Source organism: Staurois parvus, unplaced genomic scaffold (genome assembly GCF_062004578.1).
Source record: "Staurois parvus isolate SC_StPar_1 unplaced genomic scaffold, SC_StPar_1.0 ptg000689l, whole genome shotgun sequence".
Taxonomy (NCBI): Eukaryota; Metazoa; Chordata; class Amphibia; order Anura; family Ranidae; genus Staurois; species Staurois parvus.
The window spans coordinates 3355596-3372844 of record NW_028318485.1 but is presented as its reverse complement, the minus strand read 5'-3'; the positions used below and the strand labels follow the sequence as shown (position 1 = coordinate 3372844).

Here is a 17249-nt window from a genome sequence, read left to right as displayed (position 1 = left end):
TGACAACTGTTACAGTTTGCCTCTCTCTGGGTCACAGACATCTTAGGCTTGTGGGTTCAATCGGTGTTTCAAAGGGGTGCAGAACTCTACCACCATATGGCTTTATCTCAAATCAACCAAAATCTTCCTAAGGACAGTCAGATTTGTTGAATACTCTGAATTATCTCTTGTTCCAGGGAGTAGCTGGGACAGTACATGCACAAGACAGGTTCAAACAGTTCTATTCAAACCTGTTTACGGTACCAAAGCCCAGCGGTGATATTCGTCCTATTCTGTACTTAAAATACCTCAATAAATGCCTTCATATTCCAAAATTATCCACCTCATTTGCGCTTTCTGTTCTTTGCAGTGGCATACAACCACTTCCAGTTTGTGCCACTGTTCTTACGTCTATTCTCTGCTCCTAAATTATTCACAAAGGTCCGAGCACCTCTTCTTGCCTTTCGAAAAACCCAAGGCATCCAGGTAAAAGCCCATCTAGATAACCTGCTCCTGAGGGATTAATCTCCAATCCGGCTGTCCGAAGACATCCACAGGACAATTCAGATGCTACAGGCTTTCGAATGGATGATCAGTTTTAAAAAGTCTGCACTCCAGCCTTCTCTTTGTCAGGAATACTTGAGTCTGGTCCTGGACACATCTCAAGCAAAGATGTTCCATTCTTTCTTTTGAACCCACACTCAAAAACTGAGATCACAGAGACATCCCACAATTAAATGCTCCATGAGAGTTCTAAACCTCATGGTAGCCTCCTTTGAAAATTCTCCGGGGCACCCAATCTAGATACAGTCAGACAATGCCACGACTGTGGCCTACATCACCCATCAAGGGCACACCAGGAGTCATGCAGAACCTGGTACAGAGACATACTCAAACTCCTAGCAGATGAACCCTGGCCTCTTACCAACACACAAGATCTGATATCTCAAGGCCCCTATTCCATTCTGCTTCGCAGTCTCTGGCTTTATTGGCACGGCAGTTGAAGCCTAAGTCTAAAAAGACAGAGGGGTCTCTGAGTCTGTTGTTCTTACCTTGCGAAAAGCAAGTAAAGCTACTTTCAGGCGGATCTGTTATGATATCTGGAAATCCTTCTTTGTCTGTGAACACTTTTAATTCCAGAGATTACTCTGTGCCTTGCATTCTGGCCTTCCTACAATCAGATCCTGATCAGATCTTGGTATTAAGCCCTCTGAAAGGACAAGTCTCTGCCATTTCCTCTGGCATCAATCTCCCTTGTAAAAACACTTCTTCAGGTGTATCTAACTTTAAGCCCCCCTTGCAAAACCCTCTGCTTTCTTGGTATGCCAACTTGGTTCTCTCTGTCCAGTGGAAACCACTCTTTGAATTCATCAAGGATACTGCGTTGGAAGATCTCTCCTGCAAAGTAGCCTTTTTGATTGCTATCACATCGGTCAGATGTGTCTCTGAGTTGGCAGGCCTCTCCCTTCTTCATACTTCACACAGACAAGGTTGTCTTACACCCAAGACCACCCTTTCTCCCTAAGGTGGTATCAGTCTTCCACCTCAATGAAGACATAGTCCTACCATCCTTAAGCCCTGTTCCAAAGTGTCTCTCTTCATCACCTGGATGTAGTCAGAGCCATTAGAGTCCACTTCAGAGCTACAGCTTTGATCAGACAGATTCCCTATCTGTTCTATTCTGAGAACCTTGCAAGGGACACCCTGCTTCCAAGTCCACCACCGCAAGATGGATTAGAACTCTAGTTTAGTTTACTAATTCACTAGGATTAGTTCACTAGAGCTTACATACTCAAGGAAAAATCTTCCTGCACTTTTCTAGATTTCCTGGGCATTTAGGAACAAGGCATCACTACCTCAACTGTGTAAGGCTGCCACCTTGTCCTCTGTACATACCTTCTCAAGGTTTTGCCAGGTGGATATCCAATCTTTTGCGGATGCAGCATCAGCTGCAATGTTCTTGCAGCGGCACTATGAAGTTTGGTCCTTTTCTGATAATTGTTGTTGGGTCTGTTGGCACAGTTCTGTTTGCCTAGCTGTTGCCCACCCTTCTCATTCAGTGCTTGGGGATGGGCCAGTGTCTATGAATACTGTGTCCTGTACTGTACAGTTAATAGAAGATACATTTTTACTTATTTGGTAGGTTAATTGGATCCTGTCTAAATTGGCCCTTTGTGTATGAATGTGAGTTAGGGACCTTAGATTGTAGGCCCCTTGAGATTTAGGGACTGATGTGAATGTACAATATATATATGTAAAGCGCTGCGTAAATTGACGTTGCTATATAAGTACCTGAAATAAATAAATTTGTAAATTCCATATCTTGAAGTACAGTACAGGACGCCCTCCTTTCCATTTATTGGCTACTCTGTTTTTTTACTCCTTACTCTGTTTTGCTCTAACACTGAGGGCTCACAGGTGTGGGGTAGGGTAAGGGAGGCTCACAGAGGGTGTGAACGCCAAATCTTTGACAGTGTTCTATCACCTGAAGGGACAAACCAATAACCCAGGGTCTATTAATTATTTGCCTGTGTCCTGTATTGTACTCCTAAGATATGAAATTTATAGGTAAGTAAAAATTCCCTCCTTTGTTAAATTTCAGATAGAGTAAGGGAGAGTTATAACCCCTGTCATTTTTATTTTTTTCCCATTTCTGTCTCATTGCAGAGATTTCCCCTCTTCATTTCCTGTCTTGTAGCTAAAACAGGAAGTGACAGGAAATCCCTCCAAAGTGAAGTAATCCCTGGTCGTCCCCATGGTTCCCAGAACTAGTGTCCCCATTGGAAGATTTCCCCACTATTCCTGTTCTGGTCACAACCCAAAATTTGGGTCTTTCTTTCACTTTCCTTTTCAGTGATAGTGGTAAACAGGACAAATTAAGAGGGTGAATCTCCCCAACAGGGAGACAGACAGCAATAAAAACCTGACAGGTGTTCAAATCCCTCTCCACTCTATCCAAAGCAAAAAAAAAGTTTTGCCTTTAGTTACACTTTTAATGTTCCCAGCAGAAGCACTAAAGTCAGTTATGTCATTCTCTGAGGAGCTCAGCTCACCCTGTCTCCTCCTCCCAGAGCTCCAGCTCTGTCAGATGGAAGGCTGATAAGTAATTGCTGAAAAGTGGGGCAAGGGGAAGCAGAGCTGCTGAGTCACTGCTGGAACAGGGGAACTGGGTGAGCTGAGATACTGAGTCACTGCTGGGACAGGGGAACAGGGTGAGCTGAGATACTGAGTCACTGCTGGGACAGGGGAACTGGGTGAGCTGAGATACTGAGTCACTGCTGGGACAGGGGAACAGGGTGAGCTGAGATACTGAGTCACTGCTGGGACAGGGGAACAGGGTGAGCTGAGATATTGAGTCACTGCTGGGACAGGGGAACAGGATGAGCTGAGATACTGAGTCACTGCTGGGACAGGGGAACAGGGTGAGCTGAGATACTGAGTCACTGCTGGGACAGGAGAACAGGGTTAGCTGAGATACTGAGTCACTGCTGGGACAGGGGAACAGGGTGAGCTGAGATACTGAGTCACTGCTGGAAGAGGGAGCAGGATGAGCTGAGATACTGAGTCACTGCTGGGACAGGGGAACAGGGTGAGCTGAGATACTGAGTCACTGCTGGTATAGAGGAACAGGGTGAGCTGAGATACTGAGTCACTGCTGGGACAGGGGAACAGGGTTAGCTGAGATACTGAGTCACTGCTGGGACAGGGGAACAGGGTGAGCTGAGATACTGAGTCACTGCTGGAAGAGGGAGCAGGATGAGCTGAGATACTGAGTCACTGCTGGGACAGGGGAACAGGGTGAGCTGAGATACTGAGTCACTGCTGGTATAGAGGAACAGGGTGAGCTGAGATACTGAGTCACTGCTGGGACAGGGGAACAGGGTGAGCTGAGATACTGAGTCACTGCTGGGACAGGGGAACAGGGTGAGCTGAGATATTGAGTCACTGCTGGGACAGGGGAACAGGATGAGCTGAGATACTGAGTCACTGCTGGGACAGGGGAACAGGGTGAGCTGAGATATTGAGTCACTGCTGGGACAGGGGAACAGGGTGAGCTGAGATACTGAGTCACTGCTGGAAGAGGGAGCAGGATGAGCTGAGATACTGAGTCACTGCTGGTATAGAGGAACAGGGTGAGCTGAGATACTGAGTCACTGCTGGGACAGGGGAACAGGGTGAGCTGAGATATTGAGTCACTGCTGGGACAGGCAACAGGGTGAGCTGAGATACTGAGTCACTGCTGGGACAGGGGAACAGGGTGAGCTGAGATACTGAGTCACTGCTGGGACAGGGGAACTGGGTGAGCTGAGATACTGAGTCACTGCTGGGACAGGGGAACAGGGTGAGCTGAGATACTGAGTCACTGCTGGGACAGGGGAACAGGGTGAGCTGAGATACTGAGTCACTGCTGGAAGAGGGAGCAGGATGAGTTGAGATACTGAGTCACTGCTGGGACAGGGGAACAGGGTGAGCTGAGATACTGAGTCACTGCTGGGACAGGCAACAGGGTGAGCTGAGATACTGAGTCACTGCTGGTATAGAGGAACAGGGTGAGCTGAGATACTGAGTCACTGCTGGGACAGGGGAACAGGGTGAGCTGAGATATTGAGTCACTGCTGGGACAGGCAACAGGGTGAGCTGAGATACTGAGTCACTGCTGGGACAGGCAACAGGGTGAGCTGAGATACTGAGTCACTGCTGGGACAGGGGAACAGGGTGAGCTGAGATACTGAGTCACTGCTGGGACAGGCAACAGGGTGAGCTGAGATACTGAGTCACTGCTGGGACAGGGGAACAGGGTGAGCTGAGATACTGAGTCACTGCTGGTATAGAGGAACAGGGTGAGCTGAGATACTGAGTCACTGCTGGAAGAGGGAGCAGTGGAAGCTGAGCTGCTGAGTCACAGCTGGAAGGGGGGATCATTAAAAGCAGAGAACTAATTGTCCTAGAGGTTAGTTAGAACTTGTTTTAAAGCTTATTTACTGCTTGTTAAAAAGATGTAATATTCCTAGCCTGGCCACAGGCTCACTCTAATGTTTAACACACAAATGCATTGCTATATCATGCGTATACCTGCATCATCTTGGTTGGCAATGCTTTTTCTTTGTACAAATTTCATAAATGTGGCTCACTGTTTACCAGACCTCACATAGAAAAGAAAATGTCTAAAAGAAAAGTTCATAAGTATTTGGCCAAATAAGCCTGATTGGCCACAGCCTGTGTCACACCTCTGTGATTTCTACACTCTCCCAGACCTGCATTATGTTAATACAAATGCAGTCACAAAGTATCACTGGAGGTTGATCTCCTTGACAAAATCTAGGTACTATTTTCTGTTTTATAATCTACATCGTCATGGGGGCTGGTTTGGTGATGGGATTCCTAGCTTTAATACGGCAGTCTTGCAACTCTGGGGTGGGGGGCCTAATTTCCATCAAAGAGACTTGTATGCTCAAAAATATAGTGTAAGGTAAACGGGCATTAACCAATCTACTCTATCCAAAATGTGTGTATGACTTTAGTAGGAACGTTGTAAACGACTTCTGGGAGTGATGCGGGATATGAATGGTAATATGATGACAAAAATTCAGTAAATAAAATATGTCAAATAAAATGAGCAACAAAAACTTTACGTATAGACACTTTTTGTAATAAAATACAGTGAAGTGCTAATGAACTCATAAAAATATAGGAGGTTTTATATAAATATATACTGTATATATGTGTGTGCAAAATATTGCATATTTCTCTTTTGTCCATGAGGGACAAAGCTTTACTGATAAGCAACCAAGGGCTATACTGCAACCTACAGTAGAAATGGGCACTGTTTTCTGTTTATGCCCAAACTACCATTTTAAAACTTCTCACTGTTTCTCATGAGGCTACTAGAGGAGGAGAAGTTCCCACCATCTGAATTTCAATCAGCAGTTGTTTAACCAAAATAGAAGGAATTTTTTATTTTTTTAATCAAGGTTCCACTTTAAAATGACAGGATTTCACTGTTACTTCACCTACCACGTTATCTCTCCTCAGTTCTAATAGACCAAGACCTTCTGCCAAGGTTTTTCCTCATCGTCCCCTACTGGATGAATTTATTTTCAAACTTTGGAAACACCAGACAAAAAATTCCTTGCCCCTAAATGGTTCAAGACACTCTAACCCTTTGCAAAGTATTTTGTTCTAAATGGGACTACTCCTTCTGGAGCTGGGCTTTCAGTGTCTCACTCTAACAAGGCTTGAGCTATTCGAAGATACTCTAACCTATGAGGACCCTACAATTTCACAATTTATCTACTCTTTGCTGGGCTCTGCCCTTCAAACCTTACTCACCACTGCAGTGGTTTCCTCAATTTATAGACTGCTTTGACCATCATGTTAAACGTTATGTGCAACATGGCACTGGATGCTAGCTGTGCTATATCTCATGTTTCCCTTTCTTCTGTACAGATCTGCACAGTGATCTGATTTAAGTGCTGGTTGGTGGGGCAGAAGTGTAAGGAGGCTTTCCTATGACTACCCTTTGTGGGAGGTCATATTTTCAGCTCTTTGATGGAGGAAATGGTTAAAAAAGTGAGGAGGGGTAACAGTACTCACTTATTTCAGCAACACAAAAATAAGGATCAATGGCTCAGATCAAAACCTTCCTATTCTGCATCAAAATGTTCCTTCCATCCTTCAAGTCAGGTTTCAGTTCCTGGACCCTCTAGTATTCTTCCACTCCCTCATGCTGAGAGAATTCTAAACATTCTTGGCAAACCAAAAGCTCAAAACCCGTTGATAAATCTGCCTTAGCATAAAAGTCCGCACAGCAACATCAAAGATGGAAGTATGTCTGATGGCTTTTGTTGAAATTTGTGAAGTTTGTATAGCTGATGCATGGGTGCAGGAGGTTGTATCCAAAGATTACAAAACAGAGTTTTGCCACTGTCCTCCACCTCGATTTTTTGCGGTCGTCGTCTAGTGTTTCAGCAGCATCTGATAAACCCTCAGGGATTGTTGAACCAGAGAGTTTGCATTCCGGTTTCTTCAAACCAAATATTTATTTTTTTATTCAAACTTGTTTACAGTTCCTAAACCCAAATGAGCTCTATGTCTTATTTTGGATTAAACCGCTCCTAATAATTTCCATCTTTACAGATCACCAGCGATTTTATTGCTTTGACTTGGAAAATAACCACTATCAGTTTATGAACCTTCCCTTCAGCCTTCTTCATCTCAGAGGTATTCCAGTCATTGGATATCTAGATAATCTGTTGCTGCGCAAACAGACCTCTCTGACTTTGGAATCCAATATGTTAATCAAAGTGCAGACCTTGAAGGAAGTCATCCCCGATTCCATCACATCACTTGGAGTTCTCCTAGATACCTTTTAGGCCAAGTTCTTACCAACCCCTGCAACATTTATTATTGTATGTGAAAGGCTTGTTTCAGTTGGCAGAGTTTGTTCAGTTGGGGGTACAACAACACTTAGTCCTTAGCACCATCAAGAGTCAGTTGTCTGTCCTGTCTGTTCTTTTAGAACATCCTATTGCTAATAATTCACTGATTCCTACCTTCAAAGAGCTGCACACATTGCTTCCCCTGTTCAGCCCCCACTTCAACCATGGAGTTTAACTCTAGTGTTGTCAGTATTACATAGACCCTCATTTGAAATTATTCAGCACATTTCATTGACTTTGTTATTCTGTAAGGTAGTCTTTCTTGTGAACCATTACTTTAGTAAGAAAACTCTCTGAGTATTCAGCAATGTTCTGTAAGAAGCCTCATTTTATGATAAAGAAAAGTTTGTTTTGAGACCAAGGCACATTTTGCCTAAAGTGGTCTGTGCTTTTTACCTCAATGAGGACATTGTGTTACTTTTGTGTGTGTCCTGCACAGGTACACCCCAAGAAGATCTCTATCCATTGTCTGGATGTGGTATCAAGGTTTTCCTCTTGGTCACTGTTGCTGTTCTATAAAACTATTTTTGTTTATTATTCCAGAAATTTCTCCAGCTTCCAGATCCACTCTAAATGGATTCCACATATTGTTGTGCACATCTATAATTTGTGAGAAAAAAAGTGCCTCCTTTTCCTGTTAAATCCCACTCCACCAGGATTATGAATGCTTCATTGGGTTTTTTGGCAACTGTGTCTCAGATATGTAAAGCTGCAACCTGCTCACATGTTGTCTGAGTTCTACAAGGTCAATGTATCTTCCTTTGCAGATAGTACTTTCAACCAAAGGGTTCTGCAAATGGCTATTTATTGTCCTTGATTTTGCTTTTGTTTGGTTTTTTTGCCTGTGGTGTTTAGCCATGCCTGCCTTTCGATTTGGACATCCTTTGGTTGCTCATTGTCAGTAAAGCTGTGCCCATCAGTGAACAATAAAGAAAACAGATTTTTGTTCTCACCCTAAAATTATTTTCTCAGAGTTTGTTGAGAGGCACTGCTCTCTATCCTGATATACTATATTGCCAAAAGTATTGGGACACCCCTCCAAATCATTGGATTCAGGTGTTCCAATCACCTTCATGGCCACAGGTATATAAAAGCAAGCACCAAGGCATGCAGACTGCTTCTACAAACATTTATGAAAGAATGGGTCGCTCTTAGGAGCTCATTTAATTCAAGCGTGGTCCCATGAAAGGTTGCCACCTGTGCAATAAGTCCATCTGTAAAATTTCCTAGCTACTAATATTCCACGGTCAACTGATAGTGGTATTATAACAAAGTGGAAGCAGCTAGGAACAACAGCAACCTAGCCACGAAGTGGTAGGCCACGTAAAATGATAGAGCGGGGTCAGCACATGCTGAAGGGCACAGTGCGCATAAGCCGCCAACTGTCTGCAGAGTCAATAGCTAAAGACCTCCAAACTTCATGTGGCCTTCAGATTAGCACAACAACAGTGCATAGAGAGCTTCATGGAATGGGTCTCCATGGCCGAGGAGCTGCATCCAAGCCTTACATCACCAAGTGCAATGCAAAGTGTTGGATGCAGTGGTGTGAAGCACTCTGCCACTGGACCCTAGAGCAGTGTATATCTGTTCTCTGGAGTGACTAATCACGCTTCTCTGTCTGGCAATCCAATGGACGTGTCTGGGTTTGGCGGTTGCCAGGAGAACGGTACTTGCCTGACTGCATTGTGCCAAGTGTAAATTTGGTGGAGGGGGGATTATGGTGTGGGGTTGTTTTTCAGGGGTTCGGCTTGGTCCCTTTGTTCCAGTGAAGGGAACTTTTAAGGTGTCAGCATACCAAGACATTTTGGACAATTTCATGCTCCCAATTTTGTGGGAACAGTTTGAGGATGGCCCCTTCCTGTTACAACATGACTGCACACCAGTGCACAAAGCAAGGTCCATAAAGACATGGATGAGCGAGTTTGGGGTGGAGGAACTTGAACGGCCTGCACCTCAACCTGATAGAACACCTTTGGGATGAATTAGAGCGGAGACTGTGAGCCAGGCCTTCTCGTCCGACATCGGTGCCTGACCTCACAAATGCTCTTCTGGAAGAATGGTCAATAAATACCATAGACACAATCCTAAACCTTGTGGACGGCCTTCCCAGAAGAGTTTAAGCTTCTGTACCTGCAAAGGGCGGGGCCAACTCAATACTGAACCCTACGGACTAAGACTGGGACACCTTTAAAGTTCATGTGCGTGTAAAGGCAGGCGTCCCAGTACTTTTGGCAATATAGTGTGTGTTTTTTGTCTTTGGAAAGCATGCTATAGCTAAGCAGGTGTGAGGTGGGTTTTAACCTTAAATGTGGTGACCTTCAGTGCTCAGGATTCATTCTGCTGTAGGTGACAGTATAGCCTTTGGTTGCTATCAAACAGCTGTGTCCCTCTGTTCCTGTGGACTCTGAGAAAAGGATTTTAAGGTGAGTACAAAAATCCTATTTTAGTTTAGTTCTTAATGCTCCCACTAAAACCAGCATTTACATGGTTTCAGGTGTTGGTAGAGGGCTAGGCACTCATCTTTGGCATTAGAAATGCTGGATGATTATTCTAACTGCTGTCACTGGACATCCAAACAACAGCATTAGCTCCTGCCACAATAAGTTACATGCCCCACTATTAGGAGTTTGTTATGAATTCTAAAGCACATCAATGTGCATTAACCAATATAATCCAATAGGAAAACATCTTTCCTTGTATAGACAGATCTTAACTGAAGGAAGATGATTGGCTGTTATGGTTTCCTACAGCTTACACATCGTCACTGTTCTCTAAACAGTAAACGTTGCTTTCATGTTCAATAATGTCGTTACCCTACCCCATATTTTGCACAGCATGAAATATTGGACCCACCTGTCTGTGAGGAGTGTAATCTCGACCTGCACTTGGAGAACGAGAACTAGCTCTCCCGTACTCCAGGCGCTCCCTTTCAGATCCAGGATGGTGATGGTGGTGGTGGTGATGATGGTGGTGATGGTGGTGATGCTTTCGGTCCCGGGTACGTCCACGTTCTTCTGAAGGCAGATCACATGATTGTGTGGTGGTACTGAGCTCGGTACCAAGACCTGTTAGAGTATTACATAAAAAGAAATAAGAGAGGTTTACATTTATTTCCTATTTGTTTTGCATCTTTCAAAGTACACAATCTGTAGTGCTCAGTTCACAATGGATATCTACTTTAGCCACTGTAATTTTCAAATCTCTTTCGATTCAACTATAAATTAGAAAAAGATGTTACTTTTTTTAAAATAAGGACAATTATCCTGGCATGTTAGCTTTGCAATTGAGTCTAATATGCTGCTAGGAAGGAGGACAGGAAAGGTAGACACTGAGGGGGAGATCGACTAAAATGAAAAATTCTGAATTTGGTGCAGCTCTTCATAGAAACCAATCCATCTTAATTGAACAAGCTGAAGTTAGAAGCTGATTGGTTACCATGAACTGCTGCACCAAATTCTGAGAGCTCCAGTTTTCATAAATCCCCCCCCCCCCCCCCCGCCCGGGACATTTATCAAACAAATTAGCAAATGCAAATCAGGCTGCTTCTTAGTAAAGTCTAGGCGAGATTATTTACTACCTCTGAGCCTATTATTATTATTATACAGTATTTATAAAGCGCCAATAGTTCGCTCAGCGCTGTACATTACAAAGGGGGACAGAACATGTGACAGAACAATACCAATACAATGCAAAACATGAAGGGATTGAGGGCCCTGCTCTTTCGAGCTTACCTATAATCCTTGGTTGAGACAATTTTTCACAGTTGTGCAACAGAATTATCACTGGAGATGGGACAGATTTTTGTCAAGATGAGGCAGATTTTCACTCCAAATAGGCACACAACTTAAAAGTTGTCAGGATGTTTTTTTTCCTGCTGTGGTGCTATTTTCTTACAGAAGAGGGAGTAAGGACTCAGACTGCCCTATTATCATACATTTGTCTCATAATCTGCTTCAGTTTTCCTGTTTAGTTTTGCTTTGCTGTGTGACAAATGTATATTTTCTATGATAATATGCCTTGTCTTTTACACTAGTTAAGTTCCTAATCTGTTAAAGCCTTCACCTTTTTTTAATGAAAAGTAAATTACCCAGCTTGTGATAAAATAAAAAAAGCAACTCTTGCTGCAGTACTCATTTCGTCCAAGGTACTCTCCCTGCAGACTCACCTGCGACCAAGGGTCAGTCCTCTTTTCAGTCAAATGACACCCAGCATCATCCAACCCACTTTTTGTGAGCTCAAACTGTCATGGACACATTAGCGGGGGTTCATCAAGATGCAGGCCTAAGCCCCCAGTATTGCTAGATAGAAGGGCACTGCTCTGTCCAGGAGTAAGGATTTCCAATGCCGAAAGTGAAGAAGTAGGACTCCAGGGGGTTTATTTACTAAAGCTGGAGAGTCCAAAATCAGACTCCCTTCTGCATAGAAACCAATCAGCTTCTAACCTCAGCTTGTTCAATGAAGCTTTGGCAATGAAACCTGGAAGCTGATTGGTTTCTATGCAGAAGGGAGTCTGATTTTGGACTCTCCAGCTTTAGTAAATAAACCCCCAGATGTCATGGAACAGCCTTAAGATTGCATTCAGAATTATAGAATTACATACCTGCTAAAAAAAAGAGTCACCCTACTAAGCTTTATGATGTCCTGTATGTTAAAGGGTTGCCTCTTTGGTGATGCTCGGCCACTACATGTTTTATACATTTTGGGGTGTGTGAAAAACCTGACAGGTGTTCTAATCCTTCTCCACTCTATCCACAATTTAAAAATACTTCTGCCTTTAGTTATACTTTTAGATTTGCTATTTTTGTCTTACAGTAATACTCACTGTATGTCTAAATGGCCATTTGTCAAATTTTGTTTCTTTCATGTTTTTAAAACAGGAACCAGCTATACATGCCTCCCAACTGTCCTAGGTTGTGCAGGACTATCCCACATTTTCACCATAGTCTTGGAGTCCTGTGGATAGAGGCTTTGTCCTGAAAAAAGGCTCTGCCCCTGCTACAGGGTGCTCAGCATTCATATGCAAATCACCATATGATTTGCATATAAATAGCTGGTCAGATGATTTGCATATAAATGAGCTGATGGTGAGATTTGCATATAAATGAGTTGCTAAGGCTCCTTCATTTGGAAAGCTGAGGGAGGCTCCTCCTCGATTCCAGTCACATAGCATAGCTGAAGGGAGGACTTCTGTTGCCACTGCATGTGAGGTCTATATTGCATCTGTTGAGTTAATTTAAAGCTGATTTTTGCTCATTTCCATGACTATGTTGGCAGTCACTCCCCCCCCCTTCCACAATATATAAAGCTGTTTTTTTTTGTTTACCTTTTTTTTTTATATTTTCTGCCTGGCCTGCCCTCTTCCTCCATTATCACCTGGGCAATAATGATGTCTCCTTTGCTCCTGCAGCCTCCTGGGATATCTGCATCACATATCCCAGGAGGCTTCACGTTCCTTGCAGCAGCCAGAGGAGAATAGCACGGCATTGGAGGTGGGCTGAGCTGGCGCATGTCATCAGTTCTCTACTGAGAAAAGGCTGGGTGGAGGGGTCTGTATTGAGCAGTTGGAGAGGAGCTTAGAGAGCTTTAGGGCTAAGGGGGGAAATCTGTACTGGGTGAGGAATTGGAGCTGCTGGACGAGACCTGTATTTTGGGGTATTTGGGCTTGGGGTGGGTTTGGGGGTGATGGTTTGGGAGTTGTACTGGGAGGAAGGGGTACATTTTGGTTGTACCATTTACACTAGCCTGTGCATTACACACATCTAACTCCTGTACTCCTATGTGGAATCCTGTACTAAATCCTGTACTAAATGTGGACTAGACTCCATCAAGAGTTGGTTCTGACCAGTTCGATAGATTGCTTTAAAATAGTCCTGGATTCTTTCCTAAATGCGCATAATATAACTGGATACTAACATTTATCAGTAAAGTTGGTCCAGGGAATATCCAATTGCCTCTCGGGGGTTCAGGAAGGAATTTCTTTCCCTGCAGGAGCAAATTGGATCATGCTTTGCTGGTTCAACTGTGGGTATAGGATTGTGTATATGGGATTGTAGATTTTTCTTTCCCTTTTTATTGGTTGAACTAGGTGGACTTGTGTCTCTTTTCAACATGACTATGTAACAATAATAATATGCTTGGTGCTCTCATAGTAAGCAGTAAGATACCAGTAATAATTCCAATGCTAGATAACACAATATTAGGAAAAAGTAATATTCTGAAGATATTTTGAAAAGCATCAATCTTTTACTTACCTGATTCTAGATCCACATAGCGTGTTAGGGATCTTTCAGACACTTGATGCCGCCTTTCTCTTCTGCGCTGGTGCCCATGGCGAGGGCCTTCATCAGGTGTGACCCTCTCCAATGAGTATTCATTTAGCCGGATGCCTTTAGACCGAGAATGACCAAGCATAGAGGCTGAACGTTTCATGGGACTTCCATCCACAATGGTCTGCAAAATCGATACACAGCTATGGTAACCACCAGCACACCCATTAAAGGATTACACCACTCAAGAGTTAAACTTTATTCACTGGCTTTAGCTATAATGTGTGAAGTTACAGACAGGATTTTGGGGTCTGTCCCACACTTTTCATCATTCTTTATCATCCAGCATAGGCAGGCCACAACTACTTGTCTGCAGCTTGAAGACACAGTTTGGAACAGAACCGGTGGTGCAAAAGGTTCAAAACATTGCATGCTGAACACACATGACAACAGTCCTATTCTGAAGATGATAAGGTACCCATTTGTTGGTTGGAAGGCAGCCCACATCTTCCTAATGCATAGTTTTTTTGTTTTTTTTTAACTAAATCACAGCTATCTTTTATTCTAGTCAAAACTGGTTCATTTACTTTACCTTTTTTGTATTGAGAAAGCTAGAAACTGTCCATGAAGAAAAAATACTACCTAGCAGCAGCGTTTCCAAACCGTACTATTCAATCCAGGTCTGTTTTGTAGACTCATTTATAAGCAACATTTTTTTTTAAAGGAACTGTCAGTATGTCACTGTTGCAACCACGTACATTTTCGTTTTCCTTCTTCATCTTTTATTTACCAGTACATATTTGAATCTGATTGGTTGCTATGGACCAACCATGACAGTTCCTTCTTGGACACTTGGATATATGAAGCCCAGTTGTATTGTGCAAATGTCACTTAACACATTAAACAATGTATTTTAAGGTGAGCTGCAAGAAACATATTTTTATTTAGAGAAGCTTATATTGGCAATGTGTAAAGGTCATCATAGTGGTCATGTTTTGTCCACTAAAGCCTTTAACGTTTATCACAACCTATATTTAGGTTACATGTAGGTTCACTATGGACATCTTTGCATCCAGGTATTCTGTGAGGAGTAGGTATTGTGGATATAACACTATATGAAATAACACATTCAGTTATTAAAATGAGAAAATAAATTCAAAATCTTGAATTGAAAGAATATAAGAAAATGTTCCCTTTATCAATGTCTGTTCAATAAGTTGAGGAACATAAGATTTCACTCATTCATATAACACTGCCAAGCCATTTTTATAATTTAGTATTTATAAGAATAAGTTTGTAGCTTTTCTTAAATTGCCAAAAATGTCATTGTATCTTTCTTGCAACAACTGAAGCAATACCCTTCCTTAAATTCCTCTACCTCTCCACTCTGCCAATTTATTACTTTTGTCTGAAGCCTACACAGGGCTATTTAGGTCAGTTACTAGAATCCCTTGAAAGAGGGATTTTGACATATCGCACACAAAAAGGGATGCAACTTTTCTTACTTCAACACTTTGTATGAACATCAGAAACATTCATGCAAACTGAACAAAATTTCACTGTATGTTTTCAAATAAATTTACCCCTGTGTCATCAGCGCCATCTAGTGGCCAAAATATTGTATATTTTCTCATTGAGGTATTTCAGAGTACTATGCCACATTTTGGCCACTAGATGGAGCTGATGAAATAGGAGTTAATTTATTTGAAAACATACAGTGAAATTAAGTTCAGCTTGCATGAATGTTTCTTACATTCGTGCAACAAATGTTTTATAAACTGACCCCTAAAACTAGTAATATCATTATAGTAATGGCAGGCCCTCCATGCAATCAGTATTAGAAAGTGCTGGAAAGCATACATCAATATTTACAGAAGCAAGTGGGTATCCACAATATACCCATTTGCCTATATACAGCTGATTTAGAAAAGGATTGTCATATTTTTCAACATACATACACAGCTGTTTTAATAAGGGTTGCTATTTGTAAATAAAACTTACATTTTAAATGTTAAGTTTAAATTGCCTAACCCTCAGTTTTCTTAAAAGAGACTTTACCTTCAGAATTCTGATGTCCATAAACTTTGCACATATACAATGATATCATCCCTACTTTCCCAGTTGACTGGAATTATATTTTTTACTACTGGCTCACAGCACAGCCAATAGAAAAAGACAGTTACAGCCAACTGGAAAAGGTGGGGTGATGTATTTGTACCTGGGCAGACTTCACTCCCCACCTATGATATGACTTTTGAAAGTAAAGTACATTTTTACAGAGAATTTTCACAGCTGCTATCTAGGGATTACTGGAAACTAGCATTTTCAGTAAAGACTTCAACACCCTCTGTTTACAGGTAATGTTAGATGAAAAACCATAAGGAATGGCAGATGTCACTTTAGAGATAGTGATGCCTGAATCTTCAGAATGCAAGGATGCCTTGTCCTCTTCTACATATTGTGGTTCATGTGGCATAGTGACATACATGCCAATGGATAGAAATACTGAATGTAGAAGGCTACCAGGCATCCAATACTCTGTCCGAAGGTTGGAGTGTGCCATAGGAGAGGCAAGTTTTAAAACAGGACTTTAGGGAAAGAAAAAATGCTCCCTTACTGTGTGGCTGCTTTCAAATTTTAAAGATTTTTTAGGTCTAGGGGGCTGCAGAAAGACCAGCCTCACAGCTTCTTTTTCCCTATCCTCTGGTGGTCACAGGTCCTCTAACACCATTAGGTCCATTCCACAGCCCAAAGCACTGAACTAAATGTGAGGATGCTGAAGCACAGAGGAGAAGAGGAGATTGCTGATTGCTGGGAGAGTGGTGGATTGGGTAAGTTAAATTGCTTTTTTTTCCAGCCCCTAGACCAAAAGCAGCATTTCACTCTGAGCAGTGCAGTGGCAGCCCCACTGCAAGCAAGAAGTTTTCTTTTTCCCAGAGATGGGCTGTCACTGTCTTCTTTGCAGAGGCCTCTTTTAAAAAATTGTATTCTAGCAATACAGTTGTGTTAAGAGCCATCTAGTTTCACATGTCCCTGAAAGCCACCTGAATGCACACATTTACATGAAAATACATATACATATATTCATGTTGTATACATTCTTGTGCATATGTGAAAAAAGGAATGGCCATTTTCATACAAATTGAAAGCTTCATAAATCTAAAAAGTCCATCTTATTAGGGTGTAAATATAATGATAAAAGTGTTGGATTCTGGAAAAGTTTCAGGCCATATATATATATATATATATATATATATATATATTTTTTTTTTTTTTTCTAACAACAGAATCATTTTAAAGGAACGTTTGTAATTCCTTTATGCTATCCCATCTAACAGTACCTGTGCATAGAGACTGCCAAAAGCATTCTACTGCACCCAAGGGGCGGACTGACAACTCATGGGGCCCCCGGGCAATAGGGGATCATGGGGCCCCTGTGTCCTTGCTCAAAAAAGCCTATGAAAAAGGTACCAGGGGCATCTCATGGGGCCCCCTACTGACCCCGGGCCCTTGGGCAGTGCCCGAGTTTCCAAATGATCAGTCCGCCCCTGACTGCACCCTTTCT

At 42.4% G+C, this 17249-nt stretch overlaps 1 protein-coding gene across 3 annotated transcripts in view; it reads right to left on the bottom strand.

Annotated features, from left to right (window-relative positions):
* Positions 1-17249, bottom strand: part of CACNA1A (calcium voltage-gated channel subunit alpha1 A) — a 289262-nt gene that overhangs the window by 21678 nt on the left and 250335 nt on the right. For all 3 annotated transcript variants that reach the window (XM_089652658.1, XM_089652659.1, XM_089652660.1), the window contains 2 exons: positions 13670-13868; positions 10272-10483 (listed from right to left, as the gene is read on the bottom strand). In XM_089652658.1, the coding sequence (XP_089508784.1) occupies positions 10272-10483; positions 13670-13868 (411 nt within the window). The remainder of the gene's footprint in view (positions 1-10271; positions 10484-13669; positions 13869-17249) is intronic.